General features: G+C 46.7%; 1 protein-coding gene across 2 annotated transcripts in view; it reads left to right on the top strand.

Annotated features, from left to right (window-relative positions):
- Positions 1–14,078: 14,078 nt before the first annotated feature.
- The window catches only part of zfyve1 (zinc finger, FYVE domain containing 1), a 76,025-nt gene continuing 75,433 nt past the window's right edge, over positions 14,079–14,670 (top strand). The window contains exon 1 of one of the 2 annotated variants that reach the window (XM_072264357.1): positions 14,079–14,540. In XM_072264357.1, the coding sequence (XP_072120458.1) occupies positions 14,121–14,540 (420 nt within the window). In that variant the 5' untranslated portion in view covers positions 14,079–14,120. Of the gene's footprint in view, positions 14,586–14,670 lie in introns of both variants that reach the window. The other variant, XM_072264350.1, reaches the window with a different exon arrangement.

The raw sequence follows: 14,670 nt of genomic DNA, 5'->3' as shown, positions 1-14,670 counted from the left end.
GGAGCTCAAAGTTTCCTCAGAGAGCATGACGACCACCAAAACGCTTTACTTACGATAGGGTTGGGACCCCCACACGTCACAGCATATAGACTGTAGACTGTAGGCCACATCAGTATCAGGCCTTGCCTTATAGATGTGCAACGTCAATGACTTCATGGCTAACTGTGCCTCAGTTCCTACATCAACTACCTTTTGCCGACTAGAAACCAAGGAATTGTTTCATACAAGGAAAGTAGTGGTTGCAGGTCTAACACTGGGAAGAGATGTTGGGACAACATCTACTTTTGACGGGGAGTGTGTGACAAGGTTGAAATCTGTTCAGTTTAGCTATAAATAATTGCTTAAATATTCTTTTTGAGAAGTTAGAATAATTTATTTCATGTGAATATCATTTCATGTTGAGAAAAGAAAATGGATATTACGTGAAGAACATGCAAATGTGTTTAGTTGAAAGTTCTGAGGATCTTTATGCAAGGTATTCTCTTATAGTATTGAGCGCTGAATCTTCCATCGACTTGTAAGGGCTTGCATTCAGTCTTCAGCACGCGATTGATTGCTGATGCCTGCCAGAATGCCTGGGGAGGGGCTGCACACGCCGTACTCGTTTTGTAAAGTGACTAATGCACGAACGTAGCGTATCTATGTTGCATTTGCCATCTCCCTTTCACGGGGGTACTGCACAAACAGCTATGAGCAATCAACTATTAGCAGAACGTACACATGCGCAATTAGGATGGCACTGTAGTTGCTGAATATGATCTATGTATTTTCTTGGCTATGGTGTGAAAGAGGTAGACAAGGCAATGTGGAGAAATTGTGGGACAACGGAGCCAGCCTGAGTAATAGCATCCATTATTTTGGTCAAATTACTTCCTCCTTGGGATTGTATTCATACGAATACGAATGCAAACTTAATCAGATCTGTCAAGATCGAAGTCTGTTTGCAATGAGTTTGAAAACAAGTCGGAGTCATAAAGGACTGATAAGGCTCTGTGCCTGTCGGAGATAAGCACATGGAATAATATCCGTCATTTCTCAGCAAGGCAAATACTCAGAAACAGAATCAAGCTTAATATGTCGTGAAATTTGTTGTTTTGCGGCAGTGGTGGATTGCAATACTAAGTAATTAAAAACTAGGTTACAATCAGAAGCGCATATCAAAATATAAATTACATAAGTACTGCAAAAATGGAGGGGAAAATTACTGAGGAAGTGTTCATTGTCTGTTCAGAAATCCGGTGGCGGAGGGGAAGAAGCTGAAACGTTGAGTGTACCACCTCCCTGATGGTAGAAATGAGAAGAGGGACGTCCTGGTTATGGGCGTCCTTAATGATGGACGCTGCCTTTGTGAGGATGCCCTGGGTGCTGGGGAGCCTGGTGCCCAGGATGGACGATGGAGTTTACAACTTTCTGCAGCTTTCCCCAGTCCTGTGCTGTGGCCCTATATTTGACAGAGATGCAACCAGTTAGAATGCTCTGTAGAAATTAGCGAGTGTTTTTGGTGACATACCAAATCTCCTAAAACTCCTAATGAAACCTAGCCGCTGCTCTGCCTTTTCTTTGTAATTGCATCAATATGTTGACTGAAGGTGGGGCCACAAGAGACTGCAGATGCTGGAATCTGGAGTGACATGCAACCTGCTGAAGGAACTCAGCAGCTGTGGAATATGCAAGGAGCTGGGGCAGGGTTTCAACTCGAAACATTGACAATTCCTTTCCTCCTACACATGCTGGCCAACTCCCTCCAGAGGTTAAAGGATTTCAGCAGGTCCCCGTTGACTCTTGCCAATTTTTATTGATGTACCAGAGAAAGAGTTCTGTCTGGATAATGGCAACTGCTCTGCATGTGACTGCAACAGACTGCGGAAGTGTGGGTACAGCTCTGCACATCACAGCGCAGGAACCAGCCTCTCCTCTTTGGACTCTGTCTATACTTCTCTCTGCAGCCAGAATAAACAGAACACTTCACTAACCCTGGCGTTCTCTCTTCACCCCTCTCACACTGGCAGAAGATACAGAAGCCTGAACACACATACCACCAGGCTCAAGGACAGCTTCTGTCTCACTATTATTAGACTCTTGTATGATAAAGTAGGTTCCTGGCCTCACAATCTACAGTACCTAGTTATGATCTTGCATGTTATTATTTACCTGCTCTGCACTTTTTCAGAAGCTCTTACACTTTATTCTGTGTTGTTATTGTTTTGCCTTATTCTATCTCAATGCACTGTGTAATGATTTGATCTGTCCAAACACTATGCAATTCAAGCTTTTCACTGTATCTTGGTGTACGTGACAATAATAAAACAAAACCTGCTGAGTTCCTCCAACAGTTTGTTTGCAACTACTAAAGACATTCTTCTAGAAATACTGATCAGGGTCTGAGAATGGCGAGTTCTTTAGGGCTGCTTGGGAGGTTAACTAAATCAATGCCAGAATCTCCATGCAGTATCCGGGCTAATGTTCAATTCAGCACACCCAGGGCTTTTGTGGATTAGCAGATTTTCTGCACTGTTGAATGCTATTCCTAAATTACCCTAATACATTTTAATTTTATTTAAGATGTTTCACAGTATTACAATAAGTTTTGCAGTACGTTTAAAGGGAGCTCAGGAAATGGGACCCTGATCAGTTTAAAGAGAGTGTAGGAACTTGGGCTCCTGGTGTTGAATCGAATGGGAGAACCATTCTCCCTGGTAAATTGGAAGTAAACATACCACGGTATCAATACGTAGGTGACCCACCCCCACCCTGCATTACAACCATTTGGGTTACAGAAATTCACCAAATCACTACCCAAAAAAATTGAGATATGGAATACAATTTTCTTTTATAGAATGTAATGGAAGTAAACCAATGGAAAGTTTATCCTTTTCTTCAATTGCTGTTTCTTATGCAGACAACGCAGTTTTACAATATGGAAAATCATGATGTGAATGGTTTTCTCTAAACGCATCCTCCTCTGATGTGGGGGCGGGAGGGGTGGTCACAAGTATCAGATGTTATGGTATTATGTACAGTAGGGAAGGCCTTGAAGTGTAAAACTGCACAAGGGGCGTTCCTCTGTCATCTCTCTTGGGGGAGAGCACTGATATTGTGAAGATTTGTATGAGTTCATGCACACTCAGTTATAAAGATGACCTTAGATCAATAGCAACAATTCCAGATTCTCCATCACTTCTGCTCTCAGTTTCTTAATACTCTTCATTTTAATTCTTTAAAATGTATTCCTCACATGGATTCTGGCAAAGCCAGGGTCTATATGACTTCCACTTTCAGTCCCAACTCATGTACACGGGAAAGAATCTTAACCCAACCTCTCTGGAAGGACTTGAAGCAATATTAATCAGACTGGATGAGCTGTCCATCTTCTACTGAGCCTGATTCCTGTAAGGAGAATGGTGTTTAGATGAATCCCCTACATATCTGGTCAACATGCACGCACAGTCAAACATATGCTAAATGCTCAACAGAAGGGACAGCAAATTCATACAGAAAAATGGAAGAGCAATGACATAGAAAAGGAAACAAGTTTACAGACAAATATTCAGTTGAAGGTCGAGCTCTGACAGACCATTAAAAAGAAGACTCATTTTACAAGGTGATGTCATAACACAAAATTTTCACAGAAATTTCAATTAGCTCATGAGTTCTACCTACTCAGATTATCTTAAATCCACCCTTCTATCCATCCTGATACAGAAGTTTTAATAATAGAACCTGATAAAAATCCATTTGAATCTACGTTGAATACATTCTATAATTAAACAATACCAGTCCCTTGAGTGTGACTGTTTGGGATTCTCCTTCAAAATGCTTCACTTTCCTTGGAAAGCTTATAATTGTTTCCAATCTAATGATCATACCAATCAGTGATGTCAGTGCCACATCTAAGCAAACAATCCTCCTAATAGAACGCTTTTCATCTCAGTAAGATGTTGATAAACTTGCATTGCGCCCTCTCAGAAGGCTCACTACAATTTGGGCCAACAACAGTCTGTACCTGAGCAGCACCCACTCTCACTTAATTGTTAACCCCAGCAAGAGTGGTAAAACGTTAACTCTCTTTCTTCCTCTACAGATGCCGAGTATTTCCAGCATTTTAGTTCAGATTTCCGGCATCCGCAGTTTTATTCTGAATTGTCTACTCATTGCAGTTCCTAATTTCACTTCACTGAGAAAGTACTCTGTTCTCTCTGTACTTTACAAAGTCTAGCTAGACCACACATCAATATCCCATTGCAGACGTGCTGGCCACCCAGTATTGTACCCCATTGTTGGAATCAGAATAAGAATCAGATTTAATATCACTGGCATATGTCAAGAAATGTGTTCTTTTGCACACAGTACATTGCAATACATAATAGTAAAAACTACAAATTACAGTAAGAAATACATATAAAAATAAATTTTAAAAGTAACGTGGAAAGAGAGGGGGAAATAGTGAGGAATTGTTCATGGGTTCAATGTCCATTCAGAAATCTGATGGCGGAGGGGAAGAAGCTGTTGAGTGTGTGTCTTCAGGCTCCTGTACCTGCTCTCTGATGGTAGCAATGAGAAGAGGGCATGTCCCGGGTGGTGGGGTCCCTGATGGTGGATGCTGCCTTGTTGAGGCATCGTCTTTTGAAGGTGTCCTGGATGCTGGGAAGGCTAGTGCTCACAAAGGGGGTTACAACTCTGCAGCTTTTTCTGATTTTGGTGTGGCCCCTCCACACTCGACGGTGATGAAACCAGTTAGAATGCTCTCTGCAGCACATCTGTAGAAGTTGTGTCTTTGGTGACATATCAATTCTCATCAAACTCCAATGAAATATAGCTGCTGTCATGTCTTCTTTGTAATCGCTTCAATATGTTGAACCCCAGACAGATCCTCAGAGATGTTGACACCCAGGAACTTGAAACTGCTCACTCTTTCCTCTTCTCATCCCTTGACTTACCCTTCCTGAAGCCCACAAGTAATTCTTTGGTCTTATTGATATGGAATGCAAGGTTGTTGCAATTGCAACACTCAACCAGCTGATCTATTTCACCCCTCTATTTCTTCTCATTACCATCTGAAATTCCTCCAATAATGGTTGGGCTGTCGGCAAATTTATAGATGGTATTTGAGCTATGCCTAGACATACAATTGTGGGTGTAGAGAGAGTAGAGCAGTGGGCTAAGATAGATAGTTGGATACTTCATTGACTCAAAAGGAAATTACAGTGACACAGTAGCATTACAAGTGCATGGATATACAAATATTAGAAGAGAAGTAAGAAAGAATCAAAAATAAGTTACCTTAAAAATAAGATGAACAAGATTTCCAAGTCAAAGATTACAAGATTTTCAAGTTTACACTGATTAGATTAGATTAGATTCAACTTTATTGTCATTGTGCCAAGTACAGATACAAAGCCAATGAAATGCAGTTAGCACCTGACCAGAAATGCAAAGAATAGTGTTATTTACAAAATAACTGTGAATTTAAAGTAAGTGCTACAGCACACAAATATAAAAGTACTGAGAGAGTACAATATGGGTGCAATACTGCTTAGCGCTGTGATGTGAGATTCAGCAGGGTCACAGCCTCAGGGAAGAAGCTCTTCCTGTACCTGCTGGTGCGGGACTGGAGGCTCCTGTAGCGCCTACCAGATGGGAGGAGAGTAAAAAGTCCATGGTTAGGGTGAGATGCATCCTTGATAATGCTTCTCACCCTGCCCAGGCAGTTGGTAGCGCAAGAATTACCATAATATTATACAATAATGGGTGCACATTCACACCATCCGGATAAGAAGTGATGGTAGGATTACACAGTATTGTACAGGGCATCTGCAATAGCAGGGTCTGGTAAACAGAGGCTAATAACAGTCTAACAGGAGGGGTCATCACTTCCCCGACTATAGGTTGACTCTCAATGGAGCCTAATGGCCGAAGGTAAGAATGGCCTCATATCGCACTCTTTGGAGCAGCACAGTTGTCTTAGTCTTTAACTGAAAGTGCTCCGCTGTTCAGCCAAGGTGACATGCAGGGGGTGAGAAACATTGTCTAGAGTTGCTAGGGTTTTCTGGAGGGTCCTTTGTTCTACCACAGATTCTAGTATGTCCAGTATGACCCCTATAACAGAGCCAGTTTATTGAGCCTGTTGGCATCACCCGTGTTGATGCCATTGCCCCAGCACACCACCGCATAGAAGATTGTACTGGCAACAACAGACTGGTAGAACATGTGAAGGAGAGGCCTGCAACCTCCAAAGGACCTCAGTCTCCTCAGGAAGTGGAGGCGACTCTGGCCCTTCTTGTAGACCGCCCGTGTTGGTGCTCCACTCAAGTCTGTCATCCAGGTGCACCCGCAGGTACTTGTAGGTCCCCATGATATCCACGTTGTCACCTTCAATAGTACAGAGAACAGTGCGGGCTTAGCCTTCATAAAGTCCGTCACCATCTCCTTTGTCTTACTGATGTTGAGCTGCTGATGATGCAGCTTGTACCACTTGACAAAGTCCTCCACCAGGGCCCTGTATTCATCCTCCCATCCTCCCTTTATACACCGAACAATTGCTGAGTCATCAGAGAATTCCTGCAGATGACATGTCTTCTTAGTGTTGTATCTGGAGTTTGAGGTATACAGGGCAAACAGGAAGGGAGCCAATACAGTTCCCTGTGGAGCCCCGGTTCTGCTTATAGTCATGCCTGACACACAGCTCTGAAGCCGCACACACTGTGGTCTGCCAATCAGGTAGTCCATTATCCAGGATACAATGGAAGTGCCAACCTGCATTGAATGGAACTTTTCCCCCAGCAATGAGGGTTGTGTGGTATTGAAGGCACTTGAAAAATCAAACAACATGATCCTCACAGTGCTGCCCTGCTTGGGTCCTAAGCACGTATCCTTGAGGTGACCAGAGTTGATTATCAGGGAGGAGGAAATGCTATTTCCAGTCCTACTGACTGGTCTCCCGATGAGGAAGTCAAGGATCCATTCGCAGACGGAGGTAGACAGGCCCAGGTTTTGGAACTTTTTGATTAGAACTGGGGGTATGATTGTGTTGAACGCTGAGCTGTAATCAATAAACAGCAGCCTGAGATTGGTATTGCTATTGCCGAGGTGATCCAAGACCAAGTGGAGAGCCAGTGAGATTGCATCCTCCGTAGACCTATTGTGGCGAAGGGCAAATTACAGTGCATCCAGGTCCTTGCTGAGGCAGGAGTTGATTCTGGCCAGGACCACCCTCTAAATGGATGTGAGTGCCACAGGGCAATAGTCATGGAGGCAGCTCACCCTGCTCTTGCGTGCAGTGGTACGATTGTCCTCTTGAAGCAGGTGGGAACCTCAGGATGCCGCTGTGAGAGATTGAACGTGTCCTTGAACACTCCTGCCAGCTGGTTGGCACAGGTTTTCAGAGCCAGCCAGCTGCTCCTGACATCTTGCAAGGTTTCACCCCCTCAAAAGGTGTTCTGACGTTGGCCTCCAAGTCAGAGGTCACGGGGCCAATGGATGTTGTAGGAATTCTCCCTTTCAATCAGAATCAGAATCAGAAGCATGTCGTTCCAAACATAAAACATCACAACAGACAACACACAATTTACAATCCGGTACTGCACAAAGCCGCAAGCAATCAACAATGAGCAGCGTAGTCACATGCGCAAGCTCAATAATCAAACTTCAATAAGTGTGAAAATGTGAACAACTAGTGAACAGAACACGGAGAGCAGGAAAGACCATTGAAGGGATGTTGTTCAGGGGCAGTCAGGGTATCACACATGAGTGAGAAGCTGGACAGCTACAGGAAAGAAGCTCCGGATATGACGTGGAGTCAGTGGTGATGGAGATGGAGTGGTGATGGACTTCCCTTGATGGCAGTTTGGTGAATAGGTGGCTTCTAGGGTGCATGGAGTCAGCAGTAATTTTTCAAGCAACACACACACAAAATGCAGGTGGAACTCGGCAGGCCAGGCAGGACCTATGCAGTTTTTTCCAGCTCTGGTGGTGAATAGGTCTTTTAGCATCGGCAATTGACAGCCAATGATCTTCTCCGCTGAGTGAACTACTTGCTGCAGCCTGGACTTGGAGAGGGAGGAGGTGGTGGGGAGGCAAACGGTGATAAAAGTGGTTGTAACACTCTCAATGATGGCTGATTAACAATTCATCAGGGTACACCCGGAGGTGTTAAGTTTCCTCAGCCTATTTAGGAAGAGCAATCTCTGCTGGGCTTACCTAATGATTTTGATTTCACTAATGATAAAGAGTTTGAACTGCAGCCAATCAGTAAACAGGAGCATGAGAAGAAGGGGCAACTTCACACAGATTGGCGATTGAAGATTAAAAAAGCAGCACTTTGCGGCAATTAATGAATTGGATTATTTAGCAAGGGCAAATATAAAAAACGCATGGGCAAGCATGTGCGGCCATTGTTGGAGTGGGGCAGTGTTAGAGTGGGGAGGCTTTTGGCTTTGGCTCATTATGCAAGGTAAGTATTGGGTAGGTTTCTTCTTCTTTTTCTTTATTCTTCATTCCTTGTCTGTTAGGGCACAGTTAGAGCAGTGAGAATGACTCCAGGGGCAGTGTTCTGTTCTTTGTGTAAGATGTGGGAATTCTGCGTCTCGCAGATACAATAACCCAGCTTCCCAGATACAATAACCACACCTGCAACAGGTACACCAAGCTGTAGCTTCTCTGAGAGCGCGTGAAGGAACTGGAGCTGCAGCTTGATGACCATTGACCCAGATGGGAGACTGAGGAAGTGATAGGGGGGAGCTACAGGGTGGTGGTCACCCCTAGGCTGCAGGGGGCAGGTAACTGATAGACTGTCAGAAGGAAGGGAAATGCACAGCCAGTGCAGAGTAGCCCTATGGCCGTTCCCCTCAATAATTAGTACTGTATACTGTTGGGGGAGGGGGGCGCGATCTACCAGAGGGGACACTCAGTGACTGAATCTCTGGCACTGACTCTGGTGGAATGCAGCAGGCCAGGCAGCATCTCTAGGAAGAGGTACAGTCGAGGTTTCGGGCCGAGACCCTTCGTCAGGACTAACTGAAGGAAGAGTTAGTAAGGTATTTGAAACACTGGGAGGGGGAGGGGGAGATCCAAAATGATAGAAGAAGACAGGAGGGGGAGGGATGGAGCCAAGAGCTGGACAGTTGATTGGTAAAAGGGATATGAGGCTGGGAAAGGGAGAGGATCATGGGACGGGAGGCCTAGGGAGAAAGAAAGGGGGGGAACCCAGAGGATGGGCAAGGAGTTATAGTGAGAGAGACAGAGAGAGAGAAAAAAAAAAGAGAGAGAAATAAATAAATAAATGAATAAATAAACAATGGATGGGGTACGAAGGGGAGGTGGGGCATTAACGGAAGTTAGAGAAGTCAATGTTCATGCCATCAGGTTGGAGGCTACCCAGACAGAATATAAGGTGTTGTTCCTCCAACCTGAGTGCGGCTTCATCTTTACAGTACAGGAGGCCGTGGATAGACATGACAGAATGGGAATGGGATGTGGAATTAAAATGTGTGGCCACTGGGAGATCCTGCTTTCTCTGGCGGACAGAGCGTAGGTGTTCAGCAAAGCAGTCTCCCAGTCTGAGTCAGGTCTTGCCAATATATAGAAGGCCACATCGGGAGAACCGGACACAGTATATCACCCCAGTCGACTGACAAGTGAAGTGTCGCCTCACCTGGAAGGACTGTCTGGGGCCCTGAATGGTGGGAGGAAGTATAAAGGCATGTGTAGCACTTGTTCTGCTTACAAGGATAAGTGACAGGAAGGAAATCAGTGGGGAGGAATGGGGGGGACAAATGGACAAGGGAGTTGTGTAGGGAGCGATCCCTGCGGAATGCAGCGGGGGGGGGGGAGGGAAAGATGTGCTTAGTGGTGGGATCCCGTTGTAGGTGGCGGAAGTTACGGAGAATTATATGTTGGACCCAGAGGCTGGTGGGGTGGTAGGTGAGGACCAGGGGAACCCTATTCCTAGTGGGGTGGCGGGAGGATGGGGTGAGAGCAGATGTGTGTGAAATGGGAAAGATGCGTTTGAGAGCACAGTTGATGGTGGAGGAAGGGAAGACCCTTTCTTGAAAAAAGGAGGACATCTCGTTCGTCCTGGTTGGAGGAACAACACCTTATATTCCGCCTGGGTAGGCTCCAACCTGATGGCATGAATATTGACGTCTCTAACTTCCGTTAATGCCCCACCTCCCCGTCATACCCCATCCCTTATTTTTTCTCTCTTTTTTTCTCCCTCTGTCCCTCTCACTATTACTCCTTGCCCATACTCTGGGCTCCCCTCCCCCTTTCTTTCTCCCTAGGCCTCCTGTCCCATGATCTTCTCACTTCTCCAGCCTTGTATCCCTTTTGCCAATCACCTGTCCAGCTCTTGGCTCCATCCCTCCCCCTCCTATCATTTCGGATCTCCCCCTCCCTCTCCCACTTTCAAATCTCTTACTAGCTCTTCTTTCAGTTAGTCCTGACAAAGGGTATCGGCTCGAAACGTCATCTGTACCTCTTTCTGTAGATGCTGCCTGGCCTGCTGCGTCCACCAGCATTTTTTATGTGTGTTACCACTAGTGCAGGGATTGACTCGTCTCCACCAGTTCTATAACCAAGTATTATACAATGACAGATGTATGTGCAACAATTCGGTACGCCACTAGCAGATCGTGTAAGCGAGAGTTTAACAGTGACAGACATGTCTCCACCAGTAGTGTACCCTAGTGTTATAAAGTGGCAGAAGCTTCCCCACCAGTATTGTACACCTGGTTATAAAATGACAGGCTTGTCCCACCAGCGTTTGCAGTGACAATTCCATCCCCACAAGTACCATAAACCAGTGTTATATGGTGACAGAACTGTCTCAGTCCTGGTCCCCAGTGATATGCAGTGACAGATATATTCCACCAGTACTGTGCTTGGTGTTATTCAGTGATAGGCCTGCCTCTACCAGTACCATATCCCAGTGTTATTCAGTAACAGACCTCTCCCCATTGGTTCCATAACACAGAGTTATACAGTGACAGACCCATCCCCACCAGTACTTTCCCCAAATCTCATCAGAATTCACTGTATGACACCAGGGCGTGGATAGTGAACAGTGTCAGTCTTTTCCCTTGATGCTAGAGGTGAGAGGTTTAAGATAAGAGGGGAAGGACTTAAAGGGGACATGAGGTACGGGTTTTTCACATAAAGGGTGGTGGCGATATGGAATAATTGTAGAGGCATGGAGGTTTCTAACGGACAAAAGACATTTGGACACGCACATTGACAAGAATGGTTTTGAGGGATATGAGTTAAACTCAGTGAAACGTGTTGTGTATTTGAGTAATACTGTGAATATACCATATTGTTTGATTAAGCATTCTTTATTGTTTACATATTGCATTGCGGGGTAGATGTAAAAGTATGTAAATGGCGTACGTCATCATGCCACCACATCCATATGTGCACACCTACTCTGCTTTAAGAGAAAACAAAATTAGACTTGCATTCTGGGCTCCTTTGTTTTCCTCTCAATTAGTTTTATGTTTTGGAGTTACAAAACATAACAAAATGGGACTAGCTCAGGCAGTCACTTTGGTTGGCATGGCGTGGACAAGTTGAGCTGAAGGGCCTGTTTCTGTGCTGTATAAATCAATGACTCTAAAGTTGTTCAAACTCTGGACCCTTTCTCCACAAACACTGAGCAACCCGAGTATCCCCAGCGTTTGACACTTTATTTTAGATTTTCAGCATATGCAGTTATTATTTCATTCCCTCTCTCCCCCATTGTGCAGAAAATACAAATGAGCATTGAAAGTACATGACACCAGAGTCCTCCCCACTTACATTGAACATGATGTGGCCCCTAAACCTAACCCTAACCCGAATGCCAGTCACTCATATACATCCATCAGCCCAACACTCAAACCTGATCCTAATGTCGAAGGGGGTACACACCCCCACAAACCCTCGGCACATCCCAGAGATCATGCCACACCCCCACAAACCCTAGGCACACCCCGACTAACCCTGGCCACTCCCCCACAAACCCGATTACCTTTGTCAGGAGGGGCAAGATCCAAGAAAGGCAAGTGTTGGACCTGGTTAATGAAGGCGTGGGCCAGATCAAAGTGGCAGGGTCGCGTGAAATTGAATCTCAAGTGAGGAGATCAAAAAGCACAAGAGGGCTGATTTGCCCACTGCCCGCATACTCTCAACCTAACCCTAGCCCTAGCCCTAACCCTAGCCCTAGCCCTAGCCCTAGCCCTAATGCCAGTCACTCATGTACTTCCACCAGCCCAACAGTCAAATCTAATCCGAACGTCCAAGGGCGCACTCACCCCCACAAACCCTAGGCACACCCCGATTAACCCTGGCCACACCCCCACAAACCCTAGGCACACCCCGATTAACCCTGGCCACACCCCCACAAACCCGATGACCTTTGTCAGGAGGGACAAGATCTAAGAAAGGCAAGTGTTGGACCTGATTAATGAAGGCATGGGCCAGATCAAAGTGGCAGGGTTGCATGAAATTGAATCTCAAGTGAGGAGATCAAAAAGCACAAGAGGGCTGATTTGCCCACTGCCCGCATACTCTCAACCTAACCCTAACCCTACCCCTACCCCTAGCCCTAGCCCTACCCCTATCCCTAGCTCCAGCCCTAAGCCTAACCCTAGCCCTAGCCCTCACCCTAACCCTAGTCCTAGTCCTAGCCCTACCCCTAGCCCTAGCCCTAGTCCTAGACCTAACACTAATCCTAAGCCTAACCCTAACCCTGTAACTATTACAGCACCGGCAACCCAGGCCCCAGGAGTTTGTACATTCTCCCTGTGATCACATGGATTCCCCCACCCCTGGTGCTCTGGTTTCCTCCTACAGTCCAAAGATGTACACGTTAATAGGTTACTTGGCCATGTGGGTGTAATTGGGTGGCATGATCTCATTGGGCTGGAGGGACTTGTAACTGTGCCATATCTCTAAATGAGTTCCCTGGTATCAGGTAGCCTTTTGACATCAGAATCAACCTCGTAAAAAGATAGAGACATAGAAAATAGGTGCAGGAGTAGGCCATTCGGCTCTTCGAGCCTGCACTGCCATTCATTACAATCATGGCTGATTATCCAACTCAGAACCCTCTACCTGATTTCTCTCCATACCCCCTGATCCCTTTAGTCACAAGGGCCATATCTAACTCCCTCTTAAATATAGCCAATGAACTGGCCTCAACTGTTTCCTTGTGGCAGAGAATTCCACAGATTCACCGCTCTCTGTGTGAGGAAGTTTTTCCTGATCTCGGTCCTAAAAGGCTTCCCCTTTATCCTCAAACTGTGACCCCTCGTTCTGGACTTCCCCAACATCGGAAACAATCTTCCTGCATCTAGCCTGTCCAATCCCTTTAGAATTTTATACGTTTCAATAAGATCCCCCCTCGATCTTCTAAATTCCAGCGAGTATAAGCCTAGTTGATCCAGTCTTTCTTCATATGAAAGTCCAGCCATCCCAGGAATCAATCACTCAATCATTATGACCTTGCACCTTATTGTCTGCCTGCAATGTAATTTCTCTATAACTGTTGCAGTTTGTTGGTGCGTGGCCAAGTGGTTAAGGTGTTCGTCTAGTGATTTGAAGGTCGCTAGTTCGAGCCCTAGCTGACTGAGGTAGCATGTGAATCCTTGAGCAAAGCACTTAACCACACATTGCTCTGCGATGACACTGGTGCCAAGCTGTACGGGTCCCAATGCCCTTCCCTTGGACAACATCGGTGGCGTGGAGAGGGGAGACTTGCAGCATGGGCAACTGCTGGTCTTCCATATAACCTGGCCCAGGCCTGTGCCCTGGAAACCTTCCAAGGCAGAAATCCATGGTCTTACGATACTAACGGATGCCTATAAAGTTGCAGTTTATTCTGCATTCTGGTACTGCTTTACTTTGTCCTGTGTGATGAATCTGCATGCAAGATAAGATTTTCACAGCAGCTCGGTTCGTGTAGCCCGGTCGAATGTAGTTACACGAATTCTGCCCCCTGCCCTCCCCGATAGGACTACACCTCCCAGAAGGCCCCGCGCGCCCAGTACTCTATGGCGGCTCAGCGGATCTCACGGCTCGCCGTACCGTCGCGCAGGCGCAGAATCGGCGGGCGAGAACGGGTCTGTCCGCTGAACGCTGCGGAGAGAATGAGTGGCCAGGACTCCCTGGACGGGCCTAATGGAGGCCCGGAGCCGGCGTCCGGCCTGAGATGTCAGGAGAGCTACGCGTGTAGCGGCTCAGAGGCAGCCTTTGAGTGCGATGAGTGCGGCAGCTTGCAGTGCGCCCGCTGTGAGCGGCAACTCCACGCCCAGGCGCGCTTCGCCGAGCACGAACGGAGGCGCCTGCAGCCGGGCCACGTCCCTTACTGTGACCAGTGTCGCAGTTCGGCCTCGGGGCCCGCTCCCTCCGCCCGGCCCAGGGCCTGCGGCCGCTGCCAGAGCTGCCAGCTCAACTTGTGTGTCGATTGCCAGCGCCGCAGCCACGCAAACCGGCGCAAGCACCCGCTGCTCATCTACCCCCCGCCGCCCGAGGCCGGCCTCAGCCCCGAGGAGCAGCAGCCGATCGAGGTTACCAACAGTTTCTTGCTGGTCGACGAGAAGGAGGAGATCCGGGTAAAGCGGCCTTGACCATGGCTGGGCGATGGTTGGGGAGAGGGCAGGAGCTGAGTCGGCTGCTCCCTTTTGGACTGCGGGCTAT

This window comes from Mobula birostris, chromosome 1, assembly GCF_030028105.1.
Source record: "Mobula birostris isolate sMobBir1 chromosome 1, sMobBir1.hap1, whole genome shotgun sequence".
Taxonomy (NCBI): domain Eukaryota; kingdom Metazoa; phylum Chordata; class Chondrichthyes; order Myliobatiformes; family Myliobatidae; genus Mobula; species Mobula birostris.
The sequence above is the reverse complement of the archived record's forward strand: the minus strand, read 5'-3'. Positions and strand labels throughout refer to the sequence as shown.